At 35.7% G+C, this 13,449-nt stretch overlaps 1 protein-coding gene across 1 annotated transcript in view; it reads left to right on the forward strand.

Moving 5' to 3' along the window:
* LOC107573197 (protein NLRC3-like) overlaps window positions 1–11,980 on the forward strand; it is a 13,692-nt gene extending 1,712 nt beyond the window's left edge. The window contains exons 2-4 of the mRNA XM_016259644.1: window positions 4,316–4,881; window positions 11,621–11,652; window positions 11,931–11,980. Of these exons, the coding sequence (XP_016115130.1) occupies window positions 4,316–4,881; window positions 11,621–11,652; window positions 11,931–11,980 (648 nt within the window). The remainder of the gene's footprint in view (window positions 1–4,315; window positions 4,882–11,620; window positions 11,653–11,930) is intronic.
* Window positions 11,981–13,449: the final 1,469 nt, after the last annotated feature.

Raw genomic sequence — 13,449 nt, forward strand, 5'->3', positions numbered from 1 at the left:
GGTAGATGTGACATTGTTAAGTGAGGAAAATAAGGGTAAGTTCAAATCAAATGCTCAAATAGCACATAAGTACATTCATGGAAATTATTATGGTTATGTTCAAATATATTCTGATGCATCGAAAAATATGGAAGACAAAGTAGGTGTGGCATTTAGTATCCCAGAATTTAATGTGAAAGTCAGTAAAAGAATCACAGATAATTTGTCAATTTACACAGGTGAAATGGTTGCAATTTTACTGGCATTGCAATGGGTGGAGGAACATAAGCCAATGCGGACACTCATATGTTCTGATTCAAGTTCATCTTTAATTACAATTAAAACATGTCATTCAGAGAGCAGAGCAGATATAATGATTGAGATTCTTCAAACAATATATAGGATCCAGATGATGGGAATTTCTGTAGCTTTCTGTTGGGTACCAGCGCATGTGGGAGTAAAAGGAAATGAGTTAGCAGATGAATATGCAAAGGAAGCAACACAGAAAGTAGACATAGATATGCAGATAAAGTATGGTAAGAGGGAAATTAAGTGTGTAATCAAGCAACATGTGAAGAATAGATGGCAGAAATATTGGGAAGAAGAAAGAACAGGGAGATGGTTTTATAGCATTCAAAGAATTGTTGGTAAGTACAGAGTAACAGGAAGAAATAGACGTGAGGAAACTATAATCTCAAGGCTTAGATTTGGCCATACTGCTCTTAATAGCAGTTTAAAGAGAATGGGGAGACATGAAACTGGAAAATGTGAATATTGTAATATGGAGGAAAATGTAGAGCATGTTATAATGAAGTGTCCAAGATACGGAAAGGAAAGAAAGATACTGATTGATGTCCTCAAGGAAAATAAAGAAAAATTTAATTTGATGAACATTTTGGGGAATAAATCGGGGGATAAAAACTTTCCATTTTTAATGCGTTATTTAAAGGACACGGGATTATATAATAGAATTTAGTGAAGAGTACGGTCCTGATCCACACTCCTAATCAGTAGGTGGTGGTAATGCACCTAAAAGTTGTATGCCATCCACCATTAAACACCAAGAAGAAGAAGAAGAAGATGTGGCCATTTTAAACAGACAGAATCGATGATTAACAATACAGAATATCTTTAAATCTTTAACAGAATCTCTTATAAATGCTAAAGCAGGAGTTTGTGTGTAGTTACCGGATGGGAATGTGAATTATATGTATGATATTTTTCACCCGAAAGCAAATTAACAAAGTTTCTTGTGTGTTTCGTGCTGAATTCGATTCTTCAAAACTCTAAACAGCATTTGTGTTCAAATATATGTCTAACCTTATGTATTTGAGAGAAGGCAGTTTATAGTCTATTTCTCTAACTGATATTCAGCTGAAATATGCGCCTTATTATTAATGTAAGAACGCGCGAGACTTCCGGTTATTTAGCAGTACCAAAACACTACGTTATGCTGCTCGATTTATCTAATTATTTTACATAATTCATTATTATAAGCATGGACACTGGTTTGTAGCGCAGTTTTTTCTGTTCTTCTAGTATTTAACTGCAGCGGCTGAAGCATCAGAAGTCTCACTCATTCACAGAAAACAGCTTACTTCCAAAACAAGGCGGATAAAGGCTGTTAGCTTAACTTAGTTTGTGTGATTGTTTGTCTCTCCATTTAGAGATCAAATAGTGGTGGACGATATGACCAAAATCTTATATCATGATATAAGTAGTTTTATTTCACAATAACGATATATATCACAATTGTTATTTTTGCTTTTAATAAGATGTTTATGATATAAAAACTTTTGATATCATCGAATTTTCATAATGTTTGTCACCAGTGTCAAAATCAGACAAACAACTAATACAATCTCACTGAAGATACTGCACGTTCTGCGTGTCTGTGGAAATCAGAAATCAAAACTACTGTTCAGGGTTTCAAGTGCAGGTCAGTTTCTTCTGTAAATATGCTATTGTAGTTTTGTCTTTGTTTACTTAGTTAAGCAGCAGCAGCTCATTGCTCATCGGTCATCACTCAAAATACTGTATAAAGGACATCATTATTATCTATTGTAATGTTACAGTAGTCATTTAGCAGACAAATAATCATATTTTATAATAGGTTTAGGGGGAGCTAGGGCAGACGACATCAACACAACCCTTACGATAATTAACAATGATTTTACTATAATCCAAAGACAATGGTTACTATTGTTAAACCATGGTAACCACAAATTAACCATGGTTTTGCTACACTAGCCATAGTTTAACCGTGGAATTTGTAGTAAAAATAAATACAAATGGTAATCCATTTGCCAAAAAAAAAAAAACTTGGTTACTGTACTTTTACTACAATAAAAGCATGGCTAATTTTTGTAAGGAAAAAACATGACTCATATTCAGCATTGGGATTTTTTCTGTAAAGATATTGTAGTGATGTACTAATTTTGACATGTAGGCAATTTAGAAAGTATAGTTTTGTTAAATCTTGAGTATTAATGTCATGTGAGAGATAGATATCAGAGCAAAATAAAGAGACTGAAAAGAAAAATGGAAGAGAAGGTGCAGTTCAGGGGAGAACTGAGTCTGATTTTGTGGTGGATGTGTTCAAATTTGATCATCTTAATTCAAGTGATGAAGGATTTTGGAAGTCTGACAGTGTTGAGCACTACTGTAAGGTTAACCCTGCATGCTGTAAATGTTTGAAAATGATTAACTGTTGCAAATAAACATTCATTAGAAATTTAGAAAAGTAATCAAAAGTAATCAGTTACATTACTTCATTAAAGTAATTGAAAAAGTTACACTACTATTACAATTTAAAAAGGTTAACTTGTAATCTGTAACCTATTACATTTCCAAAGTAACCTTCCCAACACTGTGTATACTGTGCATAGTATGCAAACTTTCTGTACACATCGAATACCCAGATGATCTTCTATATTTCCCAGAATCTGCAAAGATATTAAATAATGCAAAGGTATTACATAATAATAATATTGCAGTAAAATAATATTTAAAAACATAATATATAAATAAAAATAATATTTCAATTATGTAAACAGACTTCAATCTTTAAAAAGAAATGGAGTGTCTATTTACTCTAAGTGCAAATATCCCAATTTTTTGGCAGAGGATATTTACATTAACACCGCCCACCAATGTCTAGTTGGTAGAAACAGCACTACAAAAGATGCACATTCACCTGAAGTATCAGTGGCATAGGGAGTAAAACCTGAAGCAGTTGTTTACAAGTATGAACCCTTATTAACAAGACTTTGTAAAAAGAATAGTTAGCACATTTATTTGTAAGGTAACAGCCTCGACAGCTGTGCTGAATCAGTGTTTGTCATGTGACATCACTGTAGCATACTACTCTGAAACATTATTTGTTGCTTATTGTATACTGACACACACTTTTCTTTAAAAAACAAAATAGTAGGCAGGATGCACTGTGTACTGGACAGTAAGCAGTAAGTTAGTCAGTCCCTCCAGAATTATTCTGGACTTTTTTCTGACTTTTGCAGCCTACAGTGACTGATTTTGTGGCGGTGTTGTTTTGCAGTGAAAATATACCACTAGACAACATTGTTCTAACATTTTTATTACCTTTCTGATCTCAAGAATCACTGGGCTCTGTAATTTATAAAAAGAGAACGCTGACAAATTTAAATAAATATTTATCATACATTACATACATACATTAATTTCTAAGGACTCTAAATTACCAACATTAAAAATCTCTACAACATGATCAAAATCATTAGAAAATCATGTTAAAGTCTATCATATAATGATACAACAGTGTTTTGAGGAACATTTATTTGTTCATCCCGCAATCATTGTAGGTGTACTGAATTGCACTGTTATAACAAATCACAGAGGCGTGAATGAATGTACGCTTGTCGCCTGATCCACAAATGCACATTTTCCTGATCAGCAAATGCACATTTTAATCGTTACATGCACATTTTACAGTTAATTCTTAACTCTGCAGACACCGGTTGAAAAGCATTTGTTTCAGTGTAGTGACGCACTTTTTTTTTTCAAATTGTGTACACATTAATGAATTGCACTGGGCCTTGTTCGTTGGTAGTTGTGTGTGTGGGGGACATGAAATGCTGTAAACTGTGAAAATGAAGTCTCAAAATCCAAACGAACTGAACAAGATCAACTCGAACTAGACGTCAATTAATGCACGCGTGTCTCCTGATCCACTTATGCATGGATTCCTTTTTGCATGAGCAATTTATGATATATTAATGCAGAACAGAACATTTTTATTCGCAAACATGTCTGTATTTGTACAAATCGCTGCACAATCATTTAATCCCGAATTCCACAGACTCAAATTGAAAGATTTACAATCAACAACATCAATGTGTTTGACCAAACCAAACAAAGTCAATTGCCTTTTAACCAGAAGAAATATAATTCATTATCTGAGCTGCATCAGAGAGCTTTAAAAAAGGCCTTAAAGAGTAAGAATGGACACCTGGATCTTTTCCTGCGTTTTCTTCTGGGTCTCTCAGTGGAGTCCAATCAGACTCTCTTACGAAAACTACTGACACAGACAGGATGCTGCTCCTATAACAAAGAGGAAACAGTTCAGTGCATCAAGCAGAAGATCAGTGAGAATCGCTCTCCAGAGAAATCCATCAATCTGTTCCACTGTCTGAATGAACTGGGTGATGATTCACTGATGCAGGAGATCCAAGATTATCTGAAATCTGGAGAAATAAGAGAAACCAAACTCTCCTCTTCACAGTGGTCCGCTCTGGTTTATGTGTTGCTGACATCAGAGCAGAAGATGGATGTGTTTGATCTGAAACAGTTTATTGGAGCACAACATACAGCAGATGAAGTTCTTCAGAATCTGTTACCTGTGGTTAAAGAATCCAGATCAGCTCGGTGAGTAACACTGAAAACAGTCACTGCACTTTCAAAACATGATCACATTTATGATTTTAGCATGTGCTTTCTTACCAAAGCAACAAAATGGGTAAAATATCAGAGAATCACATTTCTGGCAGTGAGCAGGAGAGGTGTGTGAGACACACTTACTAAAGCAGCTGAGGAGGTTTGTGTGTTTCTGTGTGAGAGCTGATGATGAAGAGCTCAGTGTGGAAGATGAAGATGAAGATGAAGGAATGAATGTGAGGGGGTCAAAACTGACAGCAAACCGATTTCTAATTATGTTTATATGTTTGTTTTATGGTCTGTATGAATGACATTTGCACTTGAAAAATGTTCACATTTAATTTCTTTAATCACAGCTGGTGTCAGATCATCATTCATGTTCTTTAATCTGTACAGGTTTGCTTATTGTGGTGTCACAAATGAAGGCTGTGCAGCTATACATTGATTTAAATGGTAGTTATCTAAGATAATATAGGAGATAAATACACAGCATGTAAGAAAGTGTAGAAAATCTATAGTTAGGGACAACATTTGGAAAAAAAAAAATATATATATATATATATACAAATTGTAATCAACATGTATAATATACTCTGATCAGTACACAGAATTCAGCAAAACATAAGTGAAATGTGTCAGTCACATAATCAGTCCAGCCTTAGAGCCAGATGTAGGTGCTTGCTACAGCCTCTTTTCACCCCACAAACACCCTTAAAGGGATACTCCACCCCAAAATGAAAATGTTGTCATTAATTACTTACCCCCGTGTCGCTCCAAACCTGTAAAAGCTTTGTTCATCTTCGGAACACAATTTAAGATATTTTGGATGAAAACCGGGAGGCTTGTGACTGTCCCATTGACTGCCAAGTAAATTATACTGTCAATATCCAGAAAAGAATTAAAGACATCGTCAGAATAGTCCATCTGCCATCAGTGGTTCAATCTGAATTTTATGAAACGACGAGAATACTTTTTTTCTGTGCAAAGAAAACACTGTGTGGCGCGGCTGACACAGAACAACGTACATTATTTGCGTCCAGCAGATATTCTCCAAAATGGTGCTACGCTGACGTAGAGGAGACGAATTGTTGAATAAAGTCGTTGTTTTTGTTTTCTTTACACAGAAAAAGTATTCTCGTCGCTTCATAACGTTACGGTTGAACCATTGATGGCAGATGGACTATTCTGATGATGCTTTTCATACTTTTCTGGATCTTGACAGTGTAATTTACTTGCCAGTCTATGGGACAGTCACAAGCCTCCCGGTTTTCATCCAAAATATCTTAAATTGTGTTCCGAAGACGAACGAAGCTTTTATGGGTTTGGAACGACATGGGGGTAAGTGATTAATGACAAAAGTTTCATTTTGGGGTATCCCTTTAATTTTGGTGTGGAGGTTTTTATTTTATTATTATTATTTTTTTCAGTGCTAAGTCATACTAGAATGGCCTACTAAGCAACCCATTCACAGGGGAGCGTAATTCTACTTCCTCTTAGACCCTAAGAGCCTAAGGGGAGAATACATTTACATGTAATCATTTAGCAGATACTTTTATCCAAAGCGACTTATAAATGAGGACAATAGAAGCAATCAAATCAACAAAAGAGCAACAATATGTAAGTGCTGTGACAAGTCACCGTTAGTCTAACGCAGTACACATAGCAAGTTGTTGTTTTTTAAATAATAAATAAAAAGTAGATAGAACAGAAAAAGAAATAGAATAGAGAGAGCTAGTGTTAGAGGGTCATGATTTTTTCTAAAAAAAGACAGAAAAGTCGATAAAATAGAAATAGAACAGAGAGGGTCAAGTTGTTTTAAGTATTATAAATAAAAGAAAACAAGTAGACCGAATAGAAACAAAATAGAGAGCTAATGTTAGAGCAGGGGTGTCAAACTCATTTAAGGTTGAGGGCCGGATCGGAGAAAATGTCCCCTTGTGCGGGCCGAATGACCTTTTGTTAAACCCTAGTTTGCTCACAATTACATTAATATTAACCATACAAACTACAATATAATAAAAAAAAATCTAGGACAACTAGATGCTTGGTTATTTTAGGGGTGTGCAATATTGACACAAAATGTCTTTTTTTTTTGATAGTGATAATTACCATATTTTGCAGAGTGTGTTTTTGAGATGGCACCTTGGTTGGTTTAAGCCTGTCATGGATAAATAAATATGACACTAAAGCCGCCAGTAGGTGGCAGCAAGTCTCCGTCTTAATGAGTGATCCATTGACTCATTCATTCAAAACGGCTGATGTTTATCATTAAAATGTATTAAAGTAAATAGTGTGAATTACATCGCTAATGTCCTAGAATAGCACGGCAGGGCACATTGTAACGCAGTGTTACAACATTCCTCATCTGCGCAATTGGAATTTAAAACTGGTTACTGTCTTCTGATAGTTAGTGAAGCATTAAAAAATTATTTAAACTGATAAATATCAGACTGGAGATTAAAATAATAGCAGATTTGTCTAATTTTAAATGAGTAATAAAAACTGAGATGATAAATGTACTTAAGCCAGAAATATAATTTTACTATGGTCAAATAAATGTTCAGCGATATCTTCAAAAGACTTTTGAATTTTGGTGCACTTTTTTTCTCTATATAATGTTGATATAGTAACTAGTAAATGCTGTAAATTTGGTTATGCTAGCATGTGAGGAAATATTTAAACCACGTGTGTTACAACTTACCCTGCGTTACTTTGTGCCCCGCGCTCCCCTACTTTCCATTTCTCCTTAAATAGGCTGTCCGCCCTTCCAGGTCAAATTTCTTCTTTTGGACATGTTTAAAATCACCAGAAAATTGCCCCACAAGCATCAGTTACAACGCAGCTATCATCATATTATCCTCGTGCTGCTCGAGATTTTGGCGCCGCTTTAAAACGCGCATTTTAGGTGTCCTGAACCCGAGGCGTAATATCAACGTAAATAAATGAGCAATTTGTTTCCGCTTTAAATTCAAAGTAAAATATTGTAGCAAATACACTTTATTTAATTTTCAAAATTGTTTTATTTGTTATTTTATAATATTGTTTAAATCATCCTGCGGGCCGGATTGGACACCTCTGAAGGCCCTGTTTGGCCCGCGGGCCGTATGTTTGACACCCCTGTGTTAGAGGCATGCATAAGTACTTAGAGTTTTCTCTGAAACAAGTGACAGAAAGAGCCCTTGCTTAACACCTCTTCAGAGAGGATAGAACACATCCTCCAGCAGCACTGCTGAGCAGCGTCTGGACAGATCCCATGCTGTGCAGAGACTCTCAGGCCTGTCTTGCTTTGCATATGTCTTGCCAAAAGTCACAAGGTGTTCATCAGAGGAGGAAAATTAATTGAGAATATCTGCCTCTACTGCCCACCTAGAAGCCCAGGACAGAAGCTGCCATTTGTTATTTCAGCAGTAATTATTACTATTATTATGTTTATCTTTATTATCTCATACCACTGGATAGAATAAAGCAAGAACTGGGGGCTGTTTCATAAAAAAGTTTACCAAATAGGCCAGGCTTATTTCAATTAGTCTGACTCATTGTCACTTGATTTGGTTTCATAAAGCAAAATTACCATAGCTCAAGCTCAGTCACTGTGGCAACTTATGCTGGGAAACAAACCTGGTCCAGGGCAGGCTAACTGTCAGGCTAAGCTGAGTTCCTCTAACACTGACCAATAGGAACGCATTGATTTTACCGCTGACTCTTTCACATACAATTATTTGACACTATCAGTAAAAAAAAACATACAGAAAATGCAACTTAAATAAATAAAATAAATAAAAATATAGGCTACAACCAACTGTATTTAATGTATTGTGCCCAAGATTTAATTACATTTTTTAAGATATATGAATGTAATATATATTAGTAGTACATTCAAATATTACAATATAAAATTGCTCTTTAAAGCATTAAAACACTAAATTAAAAGTTAAAATCACTAAATTAAAAATGAAAATAAATAATAAAAAACAGATTACATTTTAACTGATAAGAGGAACTCATTTGAGCTAGTAATTAGGGCTGTGTTACGGGGCTGACGAGACGTGAGACTTGCGGATCCATTCGCTGTATTAGCTAGCTTACATTTGATTTACAGTTACTGCTAGCATAAAAATACACTTATATGTGGGTTTAAAATTCTACAAAAGGCACATTTAATGTCCAATAACAAATATTTTAGCAAAATGTATATTTTACTCAAAATTATTTTTTGAGTACTGACAGCAAAATGGATATATTTGCATGACTTTCTAACATTTACAGATGGAGAATATAACTGTGACATGTCAGTTATGCACTGAGGAAAACACAACATCTCAAATGCATTAAACAGCTCATATACATTCGCTGTTTGTCATGGTGGATCAATTTGATCACAATTGACATTAAGGGCTGTTTAAGAATAGAGTGCACATCAAATGATCTTGACTCGTTGAACCTAGATCAAGTGGGTTTCTAGTGATATTGCGTGAACTTAAATAGTCGTTTATAGCCCTATTCGCTCGGGATTAGTATTATCTGGGAACCTTGTGTGATTTAGAAATTACCCCCCCCCCCCCCCGTCTGGTATTATCTGGGGACCTTGTGTGATTTTGAAATTACCCCCGCACATCTGAATTTCGTGTGGTGCATTCGCACGGGATAAGTGAAGCCTATGATTTCACTCGAATTTACTGACTTATCTCCCAGATATGAATGTTTCTTACTGCATGCTGCTATATACGTATGTCATCTATCTCCATCTAATCATTCTTTTTGTTTTCGCTCTTCTGATGGTTTTCAGATTTCTCTTTCTGCAAATTGTATAGTTGTATGGTGTGTAGCGACAGGGGAGGTTCTAGACCTGTTTTAGGTGGGCTTCAGCCCCTCTATCTGTCGTCTCAGCCCCCCCTTATAACTATCTGAACGATCAGGCCTGCTGTTTCCTCAAGAAAGTTGATAATTCTCATGTGTTTTAAGGCTTGTCAGTTTAAACATTTAAGTGATTTTAAGCTATTCAAGCAAAAGACGGCATGAAATATATCTCAATGCGGTACTCGCGCGCTGTCATAGATCGTCTCTGTGCGCGTGCACACACAGAAAGCTTTCTCTCAGACATTAAGCAAATACCAAACAGTTCTTTTTCATGTCTTGAACAAATTCGTACAAAATTATGGCTGAATGGCTGTCTTGACGAGTATCGACATGAAAACAGTTGGTTACGTCTTAAGTGAACGTAAATAGTTATATATCGGATGTGCATTAATATAACGGACCCGTGCATTTCTTATGTTAATAATGTTAATCAAACAATAAAAGAAAAAGAGAGAATCACTCGCTGCTCTTAGTTAAGTAACTTCTGTAACTTTAATGGATATTTGTGTGTATGTACTTCAATTAATTTAGGTAATTTGTATCTTTGAATCCAGTGGTATGTCTGAGGGCTCAGCCCCCCTGTGGATGAATTAAGTCCTAGAACCGCCCCTGTATAGCGTTATGACCCAGCACCCAAAATACTATCAAAACATTCCAATGCAGCCTCCATTTTTCACGAAAGATGGATAAAACGGCGCACAGGATAAAAAAACCTTGAAAAAATTATATACGACCCGCCAAATCACAGAGATGCCGATTCACCTTGGACTCATATTATCACAGGACCTCGGTGTTCGGTGAAATATGGTAGGTCATTTGCGGGGGAATTTTTACTTTACAAATTACAGACATGGCCGATTCACACGGGATTAAGATCACAAACAACCTCCGCAATTATTACAAATGACTGGAGGTCACCAGGGAATACTAATCCCGTGCGAATAGGGTTTATGGAACCGCTTTAGCTCCGATTGATTTGTTAGATTATTTCAAGTCAGATTTTGGACTTTAATCCCTGCTTTTCTGAGCGTCTTTTATGAAACAGCCCCCACTGTTTTATTTACCATAAATGCAATGTAATGAGTGCATGCAGTGTTTCTTACATGTGCATACAAACAAGCAGCTCCTGAAGATAAAAAGCTGATGTTCATTGCAGGCGCACTCATGGTGTGAGTGCGCCTGCATCATTATATTCATGGTGCTCCAGTGATGGCATCATAGACTGTCATCAGCCAATAGTATTGTTGTGTTTGCACACGTGCTTCAGACACCGGTAACGCTGATGAACTTCCCCATAACGTCAATCCAAGTCACATTGTCCCATTCATCTTCTCTTTGCTGTACTCATATTTTACCCAGTTTATTATTCTAAATTGTATCATAAATTAAAGAAAATGATTGGTATATAAAATATTAGGTAAACTGTCCAGGTGTTGTCAGGTTGATGTTCTGTTTCTGTTCAGGGACTCTTATTTTGATGTTCTTTTCATCCTGTTGTATCTTGTTTCTGAGGTCCTCTCAATATTGTTTAGTTTTATAACAACAACAGTGAACAAACAACATATCAAAAAACAAAAACTTAAAAAAAAGTGCCAGGCGACATTACAAATGACATAAGTGCCTAAAATAAGCACAAAGATCCACTCTTCCTTTTCTGCCTTGCTTTGACATGTTTAATGAAGAATTTAATTACTGAAACTTACATTTAAAATCTAATGGAGGCAATTAAATTGTGTGTTATGGCCTTAAATTCTTTCTTAAAGCTAAAACCATCCTATGTATTCACTGCTTATTGAGTTTACTTCAACTGTATCACCACAGTCAAAGCTTTCTGGAAGTCATTATATTACTGTTTGTTTTGTTCTTTACACAGGTTATGTGGATGTAATCTCACTGCTCAGTCCTGTGAGAGTGTGTCTTCAGCTCTACAATCCTCAAACTCTGTCCTGAGAGAGCTGGACCTGAGTAACAATGACCTGCAGGATTCAGGAGTGAAGCTGCTCTCTGCTGGACTGAAGAGTCCAAACTGTCAGCTGGAGATACTGAGGTAAATGGTTTTCAATCAAATAAATTAACACAATATTCAGTGTGTTTATCAAATTGTAAAGCTTGTAGTATAATTTTATAAAAATATGCAGCATGTCACTGTGTTCATTTATGCTAGCAGCTCATAATCCGCTCAGTTTTCCGCAGCTCAGTTTTCCGTGTTTCAGAGAAGCTTGATTTGCAGTAAATGCTGCTCCACACAAACTCCATCTCATGAAAGTGCTGAGAATTTGGGCTTATAACAAAAGGGCGTTCTGTCCATATAAGCTGTGCATATCCAAGCCATTTGAGTCATGGACTGGCTAATTAATATAAACATGATTATAAATTGATCCCTTGTCATTTGACATGTAACTTAAAGTTTACATAATAAGTAGTTGTGAATAAGTATGTAAAATTATTTATTTGCCAAACAGCAGTAATTTTCTGTAAATCTGTGTTGGTTACGGAAGCTTCCGGGCTAGCAGATTCACTTTGGTGCCTCCGCTCTATTGCTATGACTCGTCAGTATTGTTGCTTGTTCTCGTTGGTTTGCTGGCATGTGGCTGTGGTAAGCGGTTAGCACTCGCCCAAGCAGAAAAATACACTGCTGCTGCCAGATCTCGATTGCCGAATATCATATTGTGTTTGATGCAAAACTAACTTGAGTAAATCAAATGATAAAACATTTTAAAGTCCACTGAAAACATAACTTCTTTCATTTTTGGTATAGATCATGTATGTTGAAGATATACATTTATCGGCTACATACTTGAATAAACTAATAAAGTGATAAAATTTGTACTAAAAAATTCTGAGGATTTCATTGTTTTCTTTGTTTTCCTTATGCTTGTTGCCTTACAGTTAAAGTCCGTTTCATATTTTTTGTTGTTTGCACGTTGCAGCATTTTACTTATATATATATATATATATATTATATATATATATATATATATATAATTATTTTTATTTTTGGCATTTTACATGGTCTGTTGTTGGAGTAGCATCATCCGGTGAGAGATTTTAATCCTATTCCCTGAGAATAAAATAATTAATTAGAGGCAGAGACATAGCTATAGACGGGGAGAATCCCTATGAAAAGGTCATAGATGAGTTCACAAAGAAGAATTTGAGAATGATTTTTGATTTACAAATAAGGTAGACAATGTGCATTTTGTGGAAGTTAATTTTTTTTGGTGGGAGGATGGGGTGGTGCACTCAGCATACCCAGTTAAAAAAGTCACCGCTCGCCACTGTTATAACATGGATATGAAAATGCAACATGCATTAAACATCAGCCATTTTAATTGATTGGCCATCTTAATCAACAAAAAACATAAATCAGTATCTAAAAGTTACAAAGTTGCTGTAAACTCTAGTTTAGGTGCCGACTCACCATTGCTTAGCTGAGAGTGCTCTGTGTTTCTCTCACAGTTTTTTTTTCATACATTGATAGTGACATATACATTATTGCATACAGTAGGTGGCCAACCAAAATGGCTATTACTGCCGCCGCAGGGCTACGGCATTAACTGCAAGTCAGTCGCGTGTTAAAGTCATTCACGAAACTACCGCCAGGTGGTGCAAAGGGACAGTTTGCAAACTGACTGGAATTATATTTTGTTTTGTAAATGGAGATCAAATAACTAAATAAAACAAAAATAAATTTATAATATA

Source organism: Sinocyclocheilus grahami, unplaced genomic scaffold (assembly GCF_001515645.1).
Source record: "Sinocyclocheilus grahami isolate Dianchi unplaced genomic scaffold, SAMN03320097.WGS_v1.1 scaffold1889.1, whole genome shotgun sequence".
Classification (NCBI taxonomy): Eukaryota; Metazoa; Chordata; class Actinopteri; order Cypriniformes; family Cyprinidae; genus Sinocyclocheilus; species Sinocyclocheilus grahami.